The 21573-nt window shown below is 58.5% G+C and overlaps 2 protein-coding genes across 5 annotated transcripts in view; one reads left to right on the top strand and one right to left on the bottom strand.

The window, feature by feature from the left end:
• Positions 1 to 18923, top strand: part of SMPD3 (sphingomyelin phosphodiesterase 3) — an 83814-nt gene extending 64891 nt beyond the window's left edge. Inside the window, exons 3-9 of the mRNA XM_032424112.1 lie at positions 3965 to 5488; positions 10418 to 10493; positions 10624 to 10779; positions 12303 to 12392; positions 12673 to 12736; positions 14897 to 15059; positions 15333 to 18923. Of these exons, the coding sequence (XP_032280003.1) occupies positions 4178 to 5488; positions 10418 to 10493; positions 10624 to 10779; positions 12303 to 12392; positions 12673 to 12736; positions 14897 to 15059; positions 15333 to 15434 (1962 nt within the window). The 5' untranslated portion in view covers positions 3965 to 4177 and the 3' untranslated portion in view covers positions 15435 to 18923. The remainder of the gene's footprint in view (positions 1 to 3964; positions 5489 to 10417; positions 10494 to 10623; positions 10780 to 12302; positions 12393 to 12672; positions 12737 to 14896; positions 15060 to 15332) is intronic.
• A 234-nt stretch (positions 18924 to 19157) lies between these two features.
• The window catches only part of PRMT7 (protein arginine methyltransferase 7), a 58505-nt gene continuing 56089 nt past the window's right edge, over positions 19158 to 21573 (bottom strand). For 2 of the 4 annotated variants that reach the window (XM_032424186.1, XM_032424187.1), the window contains exons 15-18: positions 21405 to 21479; positions 20472 to 20632; positions 19671 to 19767; positions 19286 to 19462 (exon numbers count right to left, since the gene is read on the bottom strand). In XM_032424186.1, the coding sequence (XP_032280077.1) occupies positions 19286 to 19462; positions 19671 to 19767; positions 20472 to 20632; positions 21405 to 21479 (510 nt within the window). Of the gene's footprint in view, positions 19463 to 19660; positions 19768 to 20471; positions 20633 to 21404; positions 21480 to 21573 lie in introns of all 4 variants that reach the window. The other 2 variants (XM_032424184.1, XM_032424185.1) reach the window with 2 other exon arrangements.

Below are 21573 nucleotides of genomic sequence, written 5' to 3'. Positions count from 1 at the left end.
CAGCGTCTGGTGTTCAGCTCCCACTCCCCTCTTTCATGGGGAAAGTGTAGATCAGACTAATTAATGTGTTGTTGTTTGTTTACCCTCCTTTCATTTCACTGAGACAAAATAATTAACCACAGAGCTTTAGAAACTGGCTCCATTGGTAGCAAACCCTTTTGTGTCAACTGTGTTAGCAGCCCCTGGGCACAGATGCAGGGCCTGCCTGCGGAGCGGGTGGGCGGCACCCAGAGGCCCCTTCTGCCCCGGGTGCTGAGGGGTGGCGAGCAGGGGAGGGGGCTGGGTGGGGGACCCAGGTAGCCATGAAGAGCTGGGAGGCTCAGAGCTGCCCCATGTCGGAGGAATGTGGTGGGCCCCCTGGGCTGCCAGCCGCCTCAAACCCACTGATGCCTGAATGGAGACCAAATACATTCCTGTGACCAGCCCAGGGGAGGCAGAAAGAACAAGGCCTGGCCGCTCACTGCTGCTGCAGGCGGGGCTGGGGGGAACTTGCCCGGAAGGGTTTCTGGGGCCCCAACATGAGTGAGGGGGACACAGGGCAGCTGAAGAGGGGACCGGGCCCTACTAAGAGCTCTGTCCCAGCTGGTGGCAGATCCCCACCCTGCCCGGCCAGTGTTAGGGATGAGCCACAGGGGAGAACAGAAGGTTTGGGAATTTTCCTCAGGAGCCCTTGGATGAAGCGAGGCTGCATCCACCTCTGAGGTGCTAGGGGCCCTTCCGGGGTGGGGCTGGGGAAGGAAAGGGGGACAGGAGCACAGAGGGCCCTTAGACAGAGACTGGGAGACTGGACTTTCTCCTCCAAGACAACAGGACCGCCAAAGGGAGGATGTAATCAGACTGTTTAGGAGGCTCTTCTGACCTCCGTGCACACTGTGGCCTAAGACAGAAGACGGGGACAGTGACGGGGTGGGGCGGGCACTCAGGTGAAGATGGTGTTGGCTGGGCTGGTGACCTTGGGCCACAAAGAAGAGGAGGAAAGAGCTAAGAAGACCTGGGAGCGGGCCCCCCTCCATGCACTTGGGGGTGGCATCTGGGTGTCCCCAGAAGTCTGGCCTAGACCCCTACCCCCAGCACCTTGGTGCCCACTGCAGTGGCTGCTGGAGGCTTGGGAAACGCCATCCCAGCCTCCCCACCTGCAGGGACGGGACCTGCCTCCTCCTGTAGGTCCAGTTGGTGCGGGCGGCTCTGTGCCCTCTCCTGCCGCTCTCACTCCAGCCAGGCTGCCGTGTGCATGCACGCTGGGCCGAAGGCAGCCAAACCCACCAGCTCAGAGGGGGGCAGCCAACTTCGGGTTACCCTCAAATAAAACTGCTGGGATTTTAAAGAAAGAATAAGTACGTCTGGCAGATGGCAGGCATGGGAGGACTGGACAGCCACAGCCCCTCTAAGTACTGAGTCATGAGCTCTGGGCCACAGAGGTGATAGAGCTCTGCTGGGGGGTTAAAAATCACGTGCACAGAGGGTCAGCAGGCCTGCAACAAACCCTCCAATTTCAGCCACTGTCATTATAAAATTGGTCTCAGGGCCTCAGTTCACAGGACCCCTGAATCAGCAGACCCCAAAGTAAAGGCCATGGAGGTAGGGCATCCCCCCCCACAGAACTTGGCCTTCGGAGACCAGGACTCGGGCTGGGTTGGGAGAAGGTGGTGAAGGCCACTGTCTGGTCTGGGACTCCAGAGCAGGATGTCAGGAGTCTCCTCCCATCCTCTGAAATAGCTTCCCCACCCCCTGCCCCAGGGGGAAGGCTGGCCCTCTGCCCTCACCAACATCCTTGACGGTGAGCCTCATTGCCCGCACCTGAGTGAGAAGCCTTGCAGCTACAGCACCAGACAAAGCCACATGGTCCCCCTGCCCACAGGCGGATGGCATGCTTTTCCCAAATTAAACCAAGGTGCAGTGCAGAGCTGTCTGCAAAGGAACTGTTTCCCATGGCTCCTGGCCAGACAGCTGTGGTCTGAGTAGACACACCTGCTTCTCCAAACTGTAACCTTCCGGTGTTTCCTTCAAAGCGATTTCCCCTGAAGAAAGTAAAATCCTTGTGAAATGTATTCTCCAGAACCAGACACAGACACCAGCTAAAGTTCATCTTTAGACATTAAGCTCTGGTCTGGGACAAGCACCTCGTCCCCACTAAATCAGCCCTGGAGACGTGGCCATGGGAGTGCACTTAGGTGACAGGTGCATCCGGGAAATCCTCCCCCCCCCCCCCCCCCAGCACCTCAGGCTTGGAGGCAGTGCAGATTGACCTCCATTCACCCACCTATTTCCTGAGCTCCTGCTGGTGTCGCCCCAGGACCCACCATGCCCTCGATGCAGCCCCTTCTTCCAGGAAGCTCCCAGTCTGCTGGGGAGATGGCCATGTTCCATGAGCTTTTATGACCTAGAATTGCAGAGTGCAGGCCATGCACAATGGGGACAGGAGCCCCCAGTGGAGGTACCTACGCCAGCTGACAAAAGGCAGCAAAAAGGCCTCTCTGAGGAGGTGATTTCTGAGCTAGGTCTAGAAGAAAAGGGGTGAGCTAGGTGAGGGGCAGGGCACGGACAGGAAACGACATCCCACCGAGTGGGAACTGGGCACAAGGGAGATGGGGCTGCAGACACGGCAGACCTGGCTAGGAGACAAGACGCCTAAAAAGGGCCCCGAAAGGCTTCCGAGGGTTTGGGGTATCTGAGGGACAGTCAGACCAGACAGAATCCCTCGAGCCACTGAATGGAAGATGGCCTGATGGAGACGCAGCCAAGAAAGCGGGTGAAGCATGATGCAGTCGTGGACCAGCCCAGGGGCTCCAGGAGTGGGGCGGATGCGATGTGGGGACTGGGGGAGGCAGAACCCGGATGGCACCCAGGTCCTGGCTGCAGTGACCAGGGAGGCAGGAGGAAGAAAGGCGGTGGGGCCAGGATGGATGGAACATGGGCACAGACCCCCATGGCACCAGGGCAGAGGCTAGACTGGGTCGGGGAGACGGTGATCAGGAAGTGAACCCCCCAACAGTTCAGGTAATGAAGACTTGAGATGATGCTTATACCAGCTTCACCACAGAATGATCTCCCATGGGTCCCTGAAGGCTGGGCCAACACTCCAGACTCTTGTCTTTATTGATTCTACATTCAGCGCAGTAACTGCAGCTAGGGGCCTCTGCTACGCAGGGCCCTAAGGCCTGGTCTGAGGCTCATGCCTCTGGGGGGGTGGGGGGACTCATTCCTCCAGCTGTGGGCCTCAGCTGGGCCCCGGGGCTGCATCACAGGCTTAGGGGAGAAGCTTGGGCCAGATCCTCACGGCCCCAGGATGCTTCTCCAAAAGTCACAGGGACCAACATTCCGGAAGTTGGTAAGGCCCGGGCAGTGCCAGGATCCTGGCTGGTCAGGGATTTCTGGTGGGAGTCAGCTGGGGTGGGAGTGCAAGGGTGGGCTGATGCTGCAGGATCAGCACAGTGAGAGCCCGGTTGTGGGTAGGGCGCTCCTGTAAGGGGTCCTCCTCCCAGCCACACTGCCCTGCACCCTAGGACTCTTTGACCCCGTTTCTCTGCTGTTTGCTCCCTCTCTGTTCTGACCTGAAGGACACTCAGTGACAAGCGGGTATGTTTGAGGCTCCTCTGCATCAGGGTCACCCCTTGCCCGTTCCAGGCACACCCCTGGCTCCTGATGAGCTGTTGGCTGCTCCAGGCCAGTGTCAGGCCCAGGCATCTTCCAGGATCCCCAGCCTGCCTCCCAAATGCACACAAAGCTAGGACCCTCCAAAATCCGGGGTCTGTTTTTGAGCAGTTAGGTTACAGGATCAAGATGGACAGCTAGACGTGGTCACGTCACCAAGCTGTTTACTTCAAGAAAACCAAACACACAGAGGCAAACAGAATACTCCTGCTTCTGATGGAGGAAGCAGGAACAGGGTGAGGGAGAGAGTGGCCTCAGCATCCAACCAGCTCCCCTAAGGATGAGTAAAGCCCCCTTATCTTCTGTCTTACAGGTTCCCCTGCAGGCCCCAGTGGCCCAGTATGGCCCCCTGAGGTGAACCATGACTGGCTGGCCAACACTCACCACTGACCGCCCAGAGACGCAGCTCACCAGGAGGTGACCCCTCCTGCACCTGCTCCCCCCCCCGCCCACCCCCCGCAGGAAAGTGCCCGGGCTGCCACGGACACCATGTAGTAGGGCCGGCCGCGGCGCCCAGTGAGCTGCGATGGTTTTGTACACGGCCCCCTTTCCCAATAGCTGTCTGTCCGCCCTGCACGCCGTGTCCTGGGCTCTCCTCTTCCCGTGCTACTGGCTGGCGGACCGGCTCGTGGCCTCCTTCATCCCCACCACCTACGAGAAGCGCCAGCGGGCGGACGACCCGTGCTACCTCCAGCTGCTCTGCACCGTGCTCTTCACGCCCGTCTACCTGGCCCTCCTGGTTGCCTCGCTGCCCTTCGCCTTTGTCGGGTTCCTCCTCTGGTCCCCACTGCAGTCCGCCCGCCGACCCTACATCTACTCCCGGCTGGAGGACAAGGGCCCGGCCGGTGGGGCGGCCCTGCTCAGTGAATGGAAGGGTACGGGTCCTGGCAAAAGCTTCTGCTTTGCCACTGCCAACCTCTGCCTCCTCCCTGACTCGCTGGCCAGGCTCAACAATGTTTTCAACACGCAAGCGCGGGCCAAAGAGATCGGGCAGAGAATCCGCAACGGCGCCAGTCGGCCCCAGATCAAAATCTACATTGATTCGCCCACCAACACCTCCATCAGCGCGGCCAGCTTCAGCAGCCTGGTGTCACCGCAGGGCAGCGATGGCGTGGCCCGGGCCGTCCCTGGGAGCATTAAGAGGACGGCCTCTGTGGAATACAAGGGTGACGAGGCTGCCAACGGCCCGGCCTCCGGGGAGCCGGCCGAGGGCGGTAGCCTGGAGGACGCCTGCATCGTGCGCATCGGAGGCGGAGGCGAGGAGGGGGGCCGGCCCCCCGAAGCCGATGACGCTGCCACTGGGGGCCAAGCCAGGAATGGGGCTGGCGGAGCCCCACAGGGCCAGACGCCCAACCACAGTCAACGGGACGGGGACTCGGGGAGCCTGGGCAGCCCCTCGGCCTCCAGGGAGTCCCTGGTGAAGGTGCGGGCCGCGGCAGACAGCGGCGGCAGCGGGGAGCCGGGCGCCACCAACAGCAAGCTCCCCTACAAGGCCTCCGGGGTGAAGAAGGCGGCCGCGCGCAAGAGGCGGCACCCGGACGAGGCCTTTGACCACGAGGTGTCCGCTTTCTTCCCCGCCAACCTGGACTTCCTGTGTCTGCAGGAGGTGTTTGACAAGCGGGCAGCCGCCAAGTTGAAAGACCAGCTGCACGGCTACTTTGAGTACATTCTGTACGACGTCGGGGTCTACGGCTGCCAAGGCTGCTGCAGCTTCAAGTGTCTCAACAGCGGCCTCTTCTTTGCCAGCCGCTACCCCATCATGGACGTGGCCTATCACTGTTACCCCAACGGGCGGCGCTCCGACGGCCTGGCCTCCAAAGGAGCGCTGTTTCTCAAGGTAGGAGGCCATGGCCCTGCCCTGGGGCACAGGTCAGCCTGTGGTAGAGCCATGGGGCGGGGGTGGGAGTGGGGCTGCAGCCAGGAGGTCCTTCCACTCTGGGAGGACTGGGGGCAGGTGAGGCCTTTCATGGAGCTGAACCGGTGGGCACCCAGCTCAGGGACAAGGGCCAAGGGTCCAGGCTCAGACAGGCCTGGCCGGGTGCTCTCGGGCAAGTTCCTCAGATCTCTGAGCCATTATCTCCTCATTTGTAAAGTGGGGGCAGCCTGGTGCCCACTCATAGGGCGGGAGTGAGCTTGAGGCCTGGGGGGTCCTTGCGGTGCCGGCAGTGAGGGTGGCAGTGATAAAGGGAGGAGGAGGAGGCAGGGGGCCCCTGTCCACGAAGGGGCCAACGCCCGCTCGCTTAGGCCCGCAGCCTCACTGGCCAGATGCGCCCTCCCTCCCGGCGGTCACGCAGCTGCCGTGCCAGGCACTCTGCCCACCAGCCCAAGGCTTCGCTCCCGTAGCCACTAATTAAAGGGAATCATAATTATTTCTGCTAATTTGGATGCAATTGCAGGAGTTTTTAGACCGTGGTAATTTGGTCATTACCCGTTATCTTCGACTGAGCCTGACAACGCACCGAGTGTTGACTTTTTGTTCCCTACGCAAAAGCCACTCTCAGCATTTCCAGAGTTTGGGGAAGCAACGTTTGGCCAGTTGACGCAGGACCCAGACCCCAGTCCAGAGTGCTCAGTGGTTCCTGTGTGGCTTTGCAGGCCCAGAGTTGGGAATCCTTGACTCTCCTCTCACAGTCTGGGATGCTGAAACTGAGTGAACTCCTCTTACCTCCCCATTTTGGCATATGGTTCATCAATGTTCTGTTCCTCGGATATATTTTTGTCTCAGCAGCTGGAGTGACTTTCTGGGGGAAGGAGGGGATGTGTTGTCAAGCTCAGGAGGAGAGTGTACCCTCTCCCTCCCACCCACTCTACCACAGATGGTTCAGAGGCTGGGGACCCCCTTGGCCCTGCCCCCAGGCCACACCCTCATCTCCCTCCTTGGTCTGGCACCCCAACCACCATGCCCACCAGGGTCACAACAGTCTCTACGGTCTCTCTACTGCGGACATTCTTCTCACCTCTCTGGCCATTCCTTCCAGGCCCCTGGTCCCCTGCCCAGCCTTTAACTGCTGATGCTCCCTCTGCTCCTTAGCCTAAAACTGCTCTGCAGATGTGCTTAATCTGGTCCACACCAACAAGCTTCCTGTGTTGGCCAACATTTTTTTTTTAAAGATTTTATTTGTTTGACAGAGAGAGACACAGCGAGAGAGGAAACACAAGCAGGGGGAGTGCGAGAGGGAGAAGCAGGCTTCCCGCCGAGCAGGGAGCCCGATGCGGGGCTCAATCCCAGGACCCTGGGATCATGACCTGAGCCGAAGGCAGACGGTTAACGACTGAGCCACCCAGGCGCCCCTGTGTCGGCCAACATTTAAAAATCAAGATATTCCACATAAAATCCTGTCTGCAACTTCCCTCCCACCTCGTAGATCTGACAGCACCTGGCAGGCCTCCTGCCTCCTGCCCAGCTCTCAGCCCTACCTGAGGGTTGGCAGCCCCCACAGCAGGGCGACCCAACCCCACATGGGTAGGCCTCTTCATTTCCACGTGGTCACCATGCCAGCCCCACGCACCCACCTGGGGAAGTCGCTGCCCAGACTCCACGTGCACACCTGCTTGAGGGCTCTCGAGTTTGTCCCAGCTCCCATCTCTTCCCCCGGGCCCCCAGCTCTGTGTCCGGCTGCCTCCTGGACACAGTCCCCTTTCACTGATCATCTGCCCATCTCCATCAGCCAGTTTCCACCATGCCCACCTTGACTCCTCCCTGTGCCCTGAGCCTCTGCATCCAGGCTCCTCATTTCACTTTCCAAATACGTCTGGGTCCACCCCGCCCAGCCCCAGCTGCACTATCATGGCCCAGGCCGCCATTCCTCCGCATCTGCCTGTGTTTGGGGCTGTCCTTCCCCTCCCAACCCCATCCCTTCCCCCCCCAGGTCTGACTCCTGTTGCCCTCTTCCTGCTGCCTCAGGGAGGGGCCCAGCTGAAGGTGAGCCCACCTGCCCTGGGCTCTGCTCCGGCACCCCACTCGCCCGGGGGGCCTCCATACCCGGCCCCCCTTGTCCTGGCCCCGCCCTGGCTTGGCCACACTCCCTCTGTGGAGCTTCCACAGCACAGCCAGCACAAGCCAGCTTTCCCTCTGTGGGACCCTCAGCCCTGGTCCCCAGCCATCTTGCTGTCTGTCTCTCCAGTCAGACAGAAATGAGAATGGGCCATTTGAGCCCCATGCACAGCAGACCCAGTTCATCTGTTCGTGAGAGCGGGCCTGTTTCTCCTGCCTGGAGGAGTGAAATAAATGAGGATTTGGGAGACAGGCCAGGGGTCAGGCCCTTGGCTGCAGGTGGAGGTCGGTGCTCCCTTCATCTGCATCCCTCCTCCCCCTGTGACACATCTATGCCTGAGGAAAAGGCGCTTTCCTGCTACTGTGCACCCTGAGGAGGAAGGGACTGGAATCGCTCCTGCTCACGTCGCGGAGAGCCTGATTTTGGGCCCCTTCTCTGTGGACAGGCTCTGCCCACCAGGACTAAGAGGCACAGCCTCTTGGTGTGATTGTTTGTTTTTGCAAGAGAAACACAAACCTCTGCCACTCCCGAGGACTCGAGCCAGAGCAGAATCAATCAGTCCAAGCACGTAGGGAAGCGGATCCTGGCAGCTCACGGGGCTCACGGGGCTCACGGGGCTGCAGCACTGACAGAGAGCAGGGAAGTCACGGGAGGGGCCAAGTTGCGCCCAGGGACAGGCAGCGGGGGGCCTTGCTGCTGTGTCTTCCCTCCCTCCCGGGCTGTTCTCCTGGGTGGGGGGAGGGCTGAGTGGTACCTCCACTGTCCCTGCCCCAGTATTAGCACAGGCAGGTAACACCAAGTGCCCAGTGAGTGAGGGGCTGACACACTAAGACCATCGAATGGGTGAAAAGCCTGCCAAGTCACCAGAAATTGAGAAAGCAGCAGAGAGTAGGGTGAGAAGTTGGGCTTGCAGCAGCAAATATCTGATGTGAACCGGCCTCAGCCAACAGAGCCTCATGACCCCAAGCCAATTCTAGTATAAGCTGTATAACCCTCCGACCTGTTGTAAGGCTCTAGCAAGGCAGTGTCCATGAAACGCTAAGCACTAGTGCTCAGTTTATTATTATTCAGGGGGAACAGACGCACTGCCCCAGGAATACAAGGGGTAAGGGCGCCACCGTGTGGCCTTTGGGGGCACTGTGATTTTAAAACCGTGTTGTGTTTTTGCAACAGAGCACATCAATGGTATGTGATTTCCCGAGACATTGCAGGGATGGCGGTACTGAAAGGCCGAGGTTTGGATCTGGATTGTGGGCAAGAAGTGAATGGTGAACATGGGACTTTATAAGCAGCCCCAAACCAGGCTGTACTGCCCATTTTCAAGTCACCAGATGTTCATCTCTCTGGGCGCTGGGAAAGGAGAAATGTACATCCATCCAGACTGGGAAAGGAGATGAAGAGCTATAGAAAGCTAAGAACGCTTAATGATGTGAAGACCCAGATGGAGGAGAATAATGCCTACCTGACTTTGGCAGCAACAAGAAAGAGGGAAGCCTCCCAAGGCTGTCAGAGGAGGGCCCGTGATGTGGCAGCGGTGGCGAGTCCAGGCCACTCTTAGCTGGGGGATGGGCAGGGTCATGTTCAGCAGATATATGTCCCCCAGCCACGAACTGGCCTCTATAGTCACCTTCCCTGGATGGTTCCCAGGGTCCAGGATCTCATAGAAAACCCATTCTGGAACAGATTAAAGAAGTTCAGGGAAGACTGCTCAGGTTCAGGTGGGAGGAAAGCCCAGCGAGAAAAGAGACCTCTGGGGAAAGGCATCCACAGATGATCCAAAGGAGCATGCCTGGCGGGGGAGGGGCAATATCCCCCTCTGGCCTCCAGCAGCTGGGCCTTGGCCAGAGGGCCTGGGAGAGCGGCCGGCTGGGCAGCATCACTTACCTCCACGACCACAGCCCCGACAATGGCTCAGGCCTGCAGCACGGTCACCACGGACGGCTGTTTCGGGTTGTCTGTGATGTGACACCAGCCTGTGGAGAGAGCCCACCAGGATCATCTGCACTTGGGCAGGGAGTCTCAGAGGAGCCCCCACACCCATTCCACCCCCTGGGGACTCTTAGTGAGCAGGAGGCAAAGGCTGAGGTCTGGGGGGAGTGCAGCATGAAGGCCTGCAGAGGCTGCTGTGGAGGAAGGAGGACTGGGCTCTGGACAGAGGCCAGGGGGCACCTGAGGTCAGCCCATGACACAGGTGCCATGGAGACACAGGCCACAGCTGTCATCCCAGATTAGGGAACCAACAGGAACCACTGCCAAAAAGCAGATGAAGTGGCTTCTCCTGAAGCCACAGGGGCAGAGGCTGGGGAGACAGGGTCATTTCCGTGCTGGGAAGGGTGTCAGGCTCTGTGGCTCGGCTGCTCCCAGAGGGGAGTCTGACTTCAACTTCGGAGGGACGGGCTGCAGGGTGGGATCAGGTCTAGGCTGTGACTAAGGGAAGGGGGAAAGAGCCATCACGGGAGTGGACAAGGAACTGAGGGGCTAGCACATGAGGGTCATCCACGTGGACACTCCGGGCACCAGGACAGGGAAGAAATGAGCGGGGATTTCTGCATTTTTCCTCCTATAAAGCCTTGCATGAATTGCTAGTGGCGCTTACCATGCCAGAGATTGGTATTTCTTGATACATCTGCCTCCCACACTGGACCAGAAGCTCCTAGAAGCATGACATGTGCTATTCCTACCTGAGCCCAAGTCGAGCCAGGAGCTGACAGAGATGGGCTTGTACTCAGAGCAATGATGACTTCATCAATACCTCACCTCCTCCCCAACAGGTGCAGGTGGGAAGCACACCTCAGGACCAAAGAATTGTTGGGTACATCTCCTGCACGCACCTGCATGCCCTGCCAGGTAGGGTCTGGTGGCCCGGGCCTTCCAGGGGGTGGGCAGTCCACCCCGCCGCAGGCTGGGGCCGGCGCCGGGGCCTGACTGGGGTCTGACTGCAGCTCTGCCATCTGATCTCTCTGGTTCTGCCCCACAGAGGACAGTGCCATCCGGTGTGAGCAGCTGGACCTGCTTCAGGACTGGCTGGCTGATTTCCGAAAATCTACCTCCTCGTCCAGCACAGCCAACCCCGAGGAGCTGGTGGCATTTGATGTCATCTGCGGAGATTTTAACTTTGACAACTGCTCCTCGGGTGAGGCAGTGGTCCTGGCCAGTCGGGTCGGCTGCTGGGGCGGGCATGGGCTCCAGGCATGGCTGGAAAGGCTTGGGTTCTGCAGCTTGAAGAACTTCCTGCTCCTCGTGAGCATGTGGGTGAGATATTAGCAAGACTAGGATTTCTCTGCCCCCTAGAAATCCTAAAATGAGAAGAGCCCACGCTCTGCCTAGAAAGCTCAGAGGCCTCCTTACTGGAGACAAAGAGATGCCCTAAAAATGAACCTCTGACAAAGAAGCCTCGGGGCCTCTGACACTCAGACTATGTGCGAGTCAGCTAACACTACCCACCAAGTCCTCAGTCATCTCTTGCTTTGCACCAGGCACAATTCTAACGCTGTTTCATTTAAATCTCAGAACAATCCTGAGAGTGAGCATGGTGCTAATCTGCAGGGGTGAAGAGGAAGCAGAAACCCAGACAGGCCCAGTCACTAGTCCAAGGTCACAGAGCCAGGACATGGTTGAACTGGGATTTGAACCCTGGCAATTATGCCTTTAACCATTAGGCTAAAAGACTAAAAATTGATCATGGGCAAACTTTTAAATAATTGACTTAACTAACTAACCTGGTGATCACGCTGATCTCAGGGACCTCCTGGAAGTTTGGGCAGCTCTGAGCTTCCCTCGGCCCAAGGAGCTGATGGGAGGAACCCCCACTCCCACCCCCACCCCACCCCACCCCGCCCACTGGTTCCTGGGCTCCTTCCACAGCAGCCGAAGCCCCAGGAGAAACCAAAGATGCGTGAGTGACATGGGGTCTGTCAGCTCAGGCTTAGCCCTCAGTGAAGGCAGGACACCTGAAGGTCCCACCTGGAGCACAAGGTGGTGCCCTCACCTGGTGACAGCTGTTTCTGTCGGTTCCTGACCCGGAAATCAACCCCTGACCATAGTGGCAACTCCAGGGTGGGTGGGGGAACAGTGTCTGCCATGGAACACACAGCCCCTGGCTGCAGCCCGCGGTGCCCTCGAAGTCACATGCCTGGGACCAGCGCCAAATGCTGGGTGCTCCTGGGATCTTCCTGAGTCAGGGTGGGAACGTGGCACACAAAGGAAGAGGCTGCCAGAGAGTTCCACCCAGTCAGGCCCCACTTGGTGCCTGTCCTTCCTCCCAGGGGGTGTCTGGCTCCATGAGTTGGCCGGACAAACTGGAATCCAGGGCAGGTCAACTCTCCCTCTGAGCCTTGTAGGGTCACTCCTCACTCAGCCTGGGCACCCAGGGCTGTGAAGGCAGGAGCACCCAGAGGGAGCCCAAGGGGGACAGCGACCACTGTCCTCAGAAGGATAGGTCAACCCGGGGTTGGGGAGGGGGGTGCTTTCTCAAGGACACAGAAAACCAGTGACAAATGAACCATGGTTCATCTGGGACCTCAGAGCCCCCCAGAGGCAGTTAGCCGAGGGACTCGGTGGCATCTGGTCAGCGTGACTGACTAGAAGCAGAGGCAGGCAGCCCTGAGGACAGACATCCTGCGCCCCACAGCAGCCCCCCTCTCCCTGCTTGCACAGATGACAAGCTGGAGCAGCAGCACTCCCTGTTTACACACTACAAGGACCCCTGCCGCCTGGGGCCCGGAGAGGAGAAGTCCTGGGCCATCGGTGAGCTGGGGCTGGGGGCAGAGGGTTGAGGGTGGGGGCAGGGGCACCGCCGAGGCCTGAGCCCTCCATGCCGAGGCCTGACACTACACCAAGGCTGGGCTCCCCGCAGGTTTCCCAGGGAGACTTCAGGCCCTGCCCCCAAGACCCCACTGCAAGGGGCAGGGGCAGTCAGCTGCCCAGGCCTGAAGCCTCACTCAGACCTCCCACCCCAGGGAGGCGGCCCTCCTAGAGGCTGGCTGGGCCCTGCCCACAGTGACCACTCTCGCCTCCTCGTTCCCAGGTACCCTGCTGGACACAGACAACCTCTACGACGAGGAAGTGTGCACCCCTGACAATCTGCAAAAGTAAGCAGCCAGCAGCCATGCCGCCACGGTCGGGCAGGGGAGGGTGGCTCCCGGGGCTGGGATAAGCACTGAGCCCCGACTCTGGTGTGGGGAGCTGGGTTGTGCCGGGCAGAGCAGAGAACACAGTTCCATGGGAAAGAAGCCTGTGAGGACCTCAGGGACTAAAGCTGGGGTGGGTGGAAACTGGGCCACCCTCACACCCCAGGGGGCTGGTCCACCCACGGAGAAGCCTCCCACCAGGACGAGGGGCTCAAGGTGGCATTTCCTACATCAGCACCAGAGTCCGGGCTCACTTTGGAAGAGCTCAGCCTGCCCTGAGCCCCATCCTGTTGAGGCACTTCCAGGAACAGGAAAGGGCCCAGAAACCCCCGGGGCGAGGCCAGGGCTGCCGAGATCCCTGTGGAAGGGCTGTGGGGATGGCCTGTGTTGCAGGGACCCTGGCAGCTGGTAGCCACAAATCAGGCAAATTAAAATACGAGTGGAGCTAACACAGACCAGTGTTTTCGAAGTAGAGACAGTTCCATCCCAGCCGAACTTCATACTTGAATCTGATGAGACTTCCATAAAGGGCACATTTGAGAGGCCAGCAGCAGAACCAATTTATAACTCATAGCCTGAGACTGCACAGAGTCATGGCAGTGGCTCCTCACAGCTAATTTGAGCCAATTAATTAGATTATAGACTAAATTTGAAACATCATCCTATGCCGAGAAAATTATCTTTTTATGAGATGATGATTAAAAAATGACTATCAGTAACTCTTAGATCATTGATGCTGGAATTAATTATCAAAGGCAAAGGACAGTAATGGATTATATTTCTGAGATGTAATGATGTTCTGCATGTCATTAGTGTATTTATCTCAGGGCTGATAAAGACCTTGTAGGAACCCATGTTTGCTGGCTGTTCGCGTCCAGGCGCCCCTTCCATGGGTCCGGGCATGAGCCAGCCTGGCGGGTCTGTGCGGTGTCTGTCAGCACCTGCCCTCTGCCAGTCTCCCGTGAAGGCTCTTCACCGCGGGTGCTCAGGCTCCAGAGGAAACCTGGCAGGAAGGGAACAGCAGACAGGAAGTCAAAAGACCTGGTTAACACCCCACCTGAGCACCTTGCACACCGTGTAGAATCTTGACCCACACTTAAGCACCTACATAGTTTCCTTCCTCCGAGGAATGGGATGGCAGACACATCCTATGTTTTTTGTTTTTTTCCAAGTTTTACTTAATTTAAGTCACCTCTACACCCAATGTGGGGCCTGAACTCACAACCTCAAGATCAAGAGTCACATGCTTTTCCTACAGGCGCCCCACCACCACCACGTTGTTCCTTTCTCAGCATGCCTGGTCCCCAAAGTGTCCTGGGGCCCACAGTGATCATCGTCATGTCAGAGGAGAGCTCAGGGGTTGGGTGGCACAGCCGCTGAGAGCTAGATGGACCCAGGAGTCCAGTACTGGGATAGGGCATGGGTGCCCTCCTGCCTCACCCAGCCCCCTGCTGACCTGAAACAACAGTCCCAGGAGGTCTGAGGACTTCGAGAAGTCCCTGAGGTTCCTTGCAAAGACCCTTTCCCAAAACAGGCCCCCCAGTGGCTCCGAGCAAAGCCCTGTTGTGCACCTCTGTCCCTGACTCGGCCCCAGGTTCTGGGCAAAGCTGTGTCCAAACTTCAGCCACAGCTAAGCCCAAAGTGGACATGGGACATTCCTGGACAGACTCTGGAGTGGCACGGCTCAGCCAGGAATTCACAGGCTCACACTGAGTTTCCCTCCACCCCAGGCCATTTTTGGCTCCACAGGGAAGACAGATCTTACACTGGGTTTGGTCTGACCTGCTTGTCTCTCACTTGGGGATGAGAACGTGGCTCCAGGGCACCTGGGTGGCTCAGTTGGTGAGGCAACTGCCTTTGGCTCAGGTCATGATCCTGGAGTCCCGCCAGGATGAGTCCCACCAGGATGAGTCCGACATCGGGCTCCCTGCTCAGCAGGGAGTCTGCTTTTCCCTCTGGCCCTCCCCCTCTCATGCTCTCTCTCTCTCATTCTCTCTCAAATAAATAAAATCTTAAAAAAAAACAAAAACAGAGAACGTGGCTCCACACTCAGGATCTGGGGCCTGGGGAAGGGGGCAAGGGGCTCACCTTGCTTCCTGTGCCTTCCTGTGTGTCGAGCAGGGTCTTGGAGAGCGAGGAAGGCCGCAGGGAGTACCTGGCCTTCCCCACCAGCAAGAGCCCCGGGGTGGGCCAGAAGGGACGCAAGGACCTGCTCAAGGGCAACGGCAGGCGCATCGACTACATGCTGTATGCGGAGGAGGGGCTGTGCCCGGACTGGAAGGCCGTGAGTCTGGGGTGGACCGGGCAGCCAGGCTACGCCTGGAGATAGGGGACCCTTGCCCTGCACCCCTCAACAGCACGGAGCTCGCCTCTGAAAACGAGCTCGGTCAGTGCCAGAGACCCTGGGGCCCATGTGATGCTCCCACCCTTCTGTCTCCAGGAAGATGCTGCCCAGCTCCAGCCGCACCCCCCCCATCCCATGGCCCCACCCCTGCTCTCCAGGCCCTTCCTTTGCAGAATATCCTCTGGATCTAATAGGGATGCTTCTCCCCAACAGGAGGTGGAAGAATTCAGTTTTATCACCCAGCTGTCTGGCCTGACTGACCACCTTCCAGTGGCCATGCGGCTGATGGTGTCTGCAGGAGAGGAGGAGGCATAGACCAGCCACGTCATTCCGAGCAGTGGGGCCTCTGCCAGCCCTTTGAGCCGCAGCACCTCTCTGGCCGTGTCCCCTCCAGCGAGTGCCCCTGGTGCTGGGGGAGGAGGGCAGGGACCCGGGGGGAGCCTCGGTCAGTCCCGGGTGAGCTGGAACCAGCGCTGTCCTGCACCTCTGGGCACTCACCGTGGACGGAGGAGTCAGGCCGGCCTTGGGAGCCGCAGCTGCCCGACAGTGCCATTCTTTCGAAACGTGATTTTCTACAAATCTACAGCACAACCTAGTTTGTAACCCGGGGGTTAGTATGAGAACCGGGTTTCTGTACTCTTTGTATCTCTTCTCAAGCTTCGTCCAGGGTTCATTATTTTTGTCTGCTGCCACGTTGTCTCGCATGCCTGCACCCTCGCATGCACGCTGCCCGCATGTCACGTGCCATGCCGTAGCCACACAGACCCCTCGCTCGGGCCTCACCCAAGGCCAAACTCCAAACACGATCAGAACCAGCCAAAGAAGCATTCCTGGGCACAGGGCCGCCAGTCCCCGCCTCCAGCCCAGACGGCTAGCAAGCAGGGACCTTGAGGGCTGTGTCCAGTTACCAGCAAGGCCGGGCTCTTCCCAGGGTCTTGCATTCAAGGGCGATTACATTTTAAAAAGAAAAACAGAAAAAGTTAAGAAAACTACCCTTCACTTTAGAGGGTCTGCAAACCATGAGGGAGAACGCTGCTCGGGCTCCCCTCTCCCAGCCAAACAGGGCCCCAGAGGCTCCCCCAAGAGACTTCAAAGTGGGCAGAGGGAATCTGAGGAGAGAGCATCACCTTTTCACAGGAAGAAGGGGAGCTCATGGTATAAAGGGGCCAGGGGGACTTCAGGTTTTCCAAATGATAGATTTATAGCTTCTCTTCTGTCAACACCAACACATCCTCTTCTTTCTGCCTGATCCCATTTCCCTTCTGGACACCTCTCTGGTTTGGGACCAAGCTTTCCCTGGCTGAGCTCAGGAACTGCCTGCCTGCCTCTGGGTGAGGCTGCAGCTCTGTCATCCCAGGCCCAACCTGAAAGGCGACCCAGGGGCCCTGGATGAAGAGGCAGGAAGCCAAGGTGCAGACCGGCCTGTCCCCTCACCCTCACCAGTGTGGAGGCTGGGGATGAAGGCCAGGGGCCACCGCTTGCCTGGGGCAGCGAGTGGTACTGGTTGGCATCCAGGCCCGTAGATACCCACTCTGCCACCATGTGACCAGGGCCAGCCCTGGGTACTGGGAAGGACATGGCAGAGCCCAGGTGAGGTCTGCAGCTCCCCTCTCCATGGCAGCACTGCCTCTGCCTACCTGCCTTTTTAAACACACCCGGGGATGCTCCCCATAGTCACGCGAGGGAGGCTGGTGTCTCTTTCCCAGTACAAGGACCCGCCAACTCGGAGGACTGTTCTTGACAACCCCCACTGGTCTCCCCTCCTCGAAGCGCCCTGACCTTGTGCCCACCTGGCTCAGAGCCAGCTCTGCCCAGCGAGGCTGGGGAGTGCACCAGGACCCTTCGAATACTAGAAGCCTCCTGGTGCCGGCTCGCTGACGCTGTGCCTTGTCACCCACCTGAGCTGCAAGAGGGACCAAGACGGGGGCCAAGCAGCCAGCCAGAGGTGGGCCCTGTGCTGGAGGAGGACACTCTTGAGAACCATACATAAACCTGGTTTGTTCAGGGCAGTGTCTGGGCTGACGGCTTCACTGCCAGGACCATTCCCTGACCAAGCCCCCAGCCCCACCCTGAGTCCGGAGCCAGGAGGGGCTGCTCAACCCCGAGTGCACAGTCCCACCTGGGCTCTCTGCTGTGCCTCTCCTCCGAGGGCCTGGCCTCCAGGGCCCTGGCTAGGCTCCGTGGGGTCAGAGGGCCCTCCACTCCCAGGAGCAGCCAGGAATCTCTGCTCACATAGGCAGGGCCCAACTGAACACGCTCGATGCCTGGATGGCGGGACTGAGCCAAGGCCTCCAGGCTTCGAGTCAGCCGTGTCCAGGAGAACAGGAGAGACAGAGGCCAGGGTTCCTGAAGCAGAGAAACGCCAGCCCAGCCTCCATCCCTCCGAGGAGCCACCTCCCTCCCAGGGCAGCTCTCCGGGAGCCGCGGCACAGGGGGCACATGCTTCTCTCCCTACTCACAGGGCGGCCTTAGGCAAGTCATACCTCCCTGTGCCTCGGTCATTTCCTGTCCTAACAAGGTCGCCTCTGCCCAGCCTGGCCCTGGCATCTGGAGCCGGGCCAGCCTGCATCCCATCTCCCCTCACCCTTCCCTCTGGCACAGCCTGAGCACTGAGGCCACCACTGCCCAACCACACGTTTCATCAAGGCTGTGGACTCCTAGGACCATGCACAAGCCAGACTTTTCCATTTTGATTTTTTAAAAAAAGAAAACACTATCAGGATCTCAGATTCTGTGGCATCTAGGCCTAGGAGGGGTGGACACAGGGGTCATCCAAATCCCCACCCAAGGCCCCACGCCTGCCCCAGGCCCAGCCTCCTCCACAGAAGCCAGGAGGCAGGGGTCAGCTTCGGAAGGAAACAGTCATTTCCATTTGTCCAAACCACCTTGAGTTTTAAGTATGAATATTAACCTTGATGCTTTTTAACTATTGTATTAACTTGCTGAGATTTAGAAATACTGTTTTAAAAAAGAAAAAAACCAATTTTTTAATTTCTGTATTTTTTTCTGTATTGTATCCTCATGGGACATTAGGGGTTTTATATGGTAAGCACACCTAAGGTTTTGGTAAAAATATTATCAAATATATATCCAGACGATTCTTCCCTAGAAGAAAAACAATCTTTACACCTGATAAAATATTTTGAAAAGAGAGGTGTTTTTTCCCTTTATTGGTGCTGAACGGAAGGATGGATAATAAGAAAATAAAACTGTGAGGCTCAAGGTTGGTGTTCTCTTATTTGAGCGACAAGCTGGGGCCAGGCTGTGGGGGGCCGGCCTTTCCTGCCTTCCCCCCAGCAGCACGGGAACAGGATAAATCTGCCCTGAACCGCCAGAAAACCAGGCCACCTGGGTTCCTACTATCTCCTTGTTCCCTCTGCAAGTGGGAATAAAGAACGAAGGGCACCTTGAGTGAGGAGAAGCCAGGCTGGGACCACCTCAGGACTCCCTGGCCTTCCGCAGCAAAGCAAGCGCCAGGCTGGAGTGGCTACACCGTATCCATCTGCCCCAGGCCTCCGAGGTGGCGGGAGGTCCTTCTGCTAGAATGGGGGCACACAGGAAAAGGCTTTACCTCCTGGCTCCTCCTCCTGATGGCTGGTTTCCGGGTCTGCATCTCAGGAAATGCTTCGAGACCACCTCTTCCCTATCCTCTGAGCAGCAGCCTGATGTCCAGGTGTCAAGTCTCAGTCACCTGCTGATGCTGCATACAGAGGCCAGAGGCTTATGGATATGCCTGGATAATGCCACCCAACACATGAGAGGGACGGCCCTGCCAGGGTCTTTCAGGCCCAGGGCCTAGCCACAAGTCAGCATCCCAGCCTAGATCTAGAAACCCCTCCCAGCTAAGAGCACACAACCTGCCCGGCCCAGCCCGCTCCCAGCACAGCACAGGGACGCTGCCACGTGAGCTTTCTGAGCACTTTGGAACCACGGTGGGGGCGGGGGGGGGGGGGGGGCCCTTCCTGGCCCCTCCTCGGCTTCAAATTCAGTCAGCAGCTCAGGCTGCCCATCACACCCAAATCAAGGAACTGGCGGGCGCAAAAATGTAAAAAGGGAAGAGGGCTCCTCTGAGCCCAGAGGTCTAACTGGGCCCTGAAAAGAGAGGGAGCTTCACGCCATTCAGAGCCCAGAGCCCTCGGGCCACTTTATTTCGCAACAAGTGAGGGTCAGCACCCGTCCTCCGGGGTGTCTGACAGCGTGAAATCCATGGTGACATCCCCAGTGCGGGGCTGGAACTCCACGGTGTAGCTGACGGTCCGAGGGCCGCCCTGTGGGGCTCTGCAGTCCGGGCTGGTGAAGAAGTACACAGCCTGCTTGCAGTGCGGGTTCCAGCAACAGTCCTCCTGTAGAAGCAACAAGAAGGCAGTGAGGGCACCAGAGCGCCCTCCTGGTCAGCCTCCAGCCCGGGCAACTCGCAACGAGAAGCTGCTGCTCAGGGCCAGGTGACCCGGGGCCACAGAGGAGTTAGACCCGGCTGCCTATGCCAGGGATACCCAGAGCAGTGCCAGCTCTCGGGTAGGCCTGCTCTGGGACTCACGTACACAGCACTACCTTGTCCTCTGCAGACTCCAGGAGGCCGGTGCTGACCGTGCTGTCCGAGGTCAGGTGGTATTCCATCCACAGGACGGCCCCATGGCTCCTCCCAGGCCTGGGGGTGGGGGGATGTTGGGCCAAATAGAAACAGCCATGCAAGAGACGGGCAGGCACAGCCACAGCTTCCCTCTGCCTTCCAGAAACCTCTGATCTTTCCTTCCTACCCAATCAGGAGGCTGCTAATACCACCTGGCTAAAGGCCACTTGGTAAAATGCTAAGCAAAAAGAACCACAACCCAAAGCCCCACTTGCTTCCTGCAGCCTGGCCAAGCACTTAGAGGAACCATGGGGCCGGGGCGTTTCCTCAGGGAAGCAGCAGCTCCTCCCTGTGAAGGGAGCTGGAGCTGGACGGCCCCACTGTGCCTCACAATGAGCAGCCCTTACCAATTCCTAACCTGCTTTAATTCCCAGCAGAGTTCAGGAAAAATGGCCCAATGAGTAACCATAGCAACCAAAAATTACGTTTCTCTACAGCTCTGATTGTCATGATGCTGAGCTCAAGGGGAGCTACAGATGTGGGGGGATGTGCAAAGCCCACTCTGGATCTCCCTCTCCACCAGCACACACCCAGGGGCTATGGGGACCCGCTAGAGACTCAGGGCCACTTCGGACCAGGAAGGGCAAGGCCCAGACAAGGAGGCCATCCACCCCACGTGAGAGCAGGCGAAGTAAGTGCTTAGTGACCTGCGCAGTAACTAGACAGAAAGCAGGCCCCACCCTCTCTTCCCCCACTTGCTGCACCCTGGAACCTGTTCTCACCTCCTCAGCTCGATGGAGCCCTCAGCACGGACCGGGTACAGGGGGACCGGGTGCCGAAAATCAAAGGTCAGGATCTGCTGGGGCTCGGACAAGCGGCGACATGGGTACTCCCACAGCGGGTGGGGCTCGGCCTCCTTGCTCTCCCTGAAGTCCAGGGCACGCTGAGAAGGTGAAGGGGAGGTGGGGGTGTACAGAAACAGAGACAGAGCCAACAGCCTAGAGATAAGGGACTCATGTCCAGTCTCCAAGGTCTAGGCCCGTGGTCCTTCACCTCCTTGGCCCAGGTCCCTGAGTGTAACTGCCGCCGTCACCTGGGGCAGTGGGTCCTCACAGAAAGACCACAGGCCCCTGGATCAGACCAGCTGCCTTCTCCATTCCCCGCTGCCGTGCACAAGTGTCTCCTCAGCGAGTCACTTCACCTAAGCCTCATTATCTCCTTTTTAAGATGGGATGACACTCCTGGTCATGAGCTACTCTGAGGACCAAATGTCTGCAGTGGTAAAAAAAAAAAAAAAAAAATCTGGCACTTGGACACTCGCCCATTCAGTGACCCTTCCTGAGCACTACAGCTGCCAGGTCACGGCGACATGAGGCTCCCAGTCTAGAGGGAGACAGGAGTCACAGTGCCTGGGACACTAGCCTCCAGCTGAGAACGGGGCTGGGTAGGAAAGCTGCCCCACAGGTGATCTCTGGGCCGCTGCCTGAAGGTCACACATGAGTTGGCGGCAAGGAGAGCGTATAAAGCCAAGGAGTGAGGGGGCGCAGGGTGCAGCCCAAGGGGCAGGGGTCATGGGGTAAGAAATGGGGCCAGACTCAAGATCTCCATGCTCACTTGCACTGTGTAAAGGAAGGCCAAGTGGGAAGGGCAGGACGCTGTGGCCACACGGAGTGGGTGGGTGGGACCCTGCAGGGAGGAACTGTGGCCCCACCTACCTTAATCATGTCATCCATGATGTGCACATCAAAGCCTTCGCAGTCACCACAGGGACTCCGGATCCGCCACAGGTCCTGTGAGGAAGGCACAGCCCTTGTCGACACCCAGCTGGGGATGGACATCACAGGTTCTGTAGGACAGCACACCGGCATCCACACCCACCCATAG

The sequence above is a fragment of the Phoca vitulina genome, unplaced genomic scaffold (genome assembly GCF_004348235.1).
Source record: "Phoca vitulina isolate PV1807 unplaced genomic scaffold, GSC_HSeal_1.0 scaffold30, whole genome shotgun sequence".
Lineage (NCBI taxonomy): Eukaryota > Metazoa > Chordata > Mammalia > Carnivora > Phocidae > Phoca > Phoca vitulina.
Note: the sequence above shows the minus strand (reverse complement) of the source record. Positions and strands in the feature narration are given on the sequence as shown.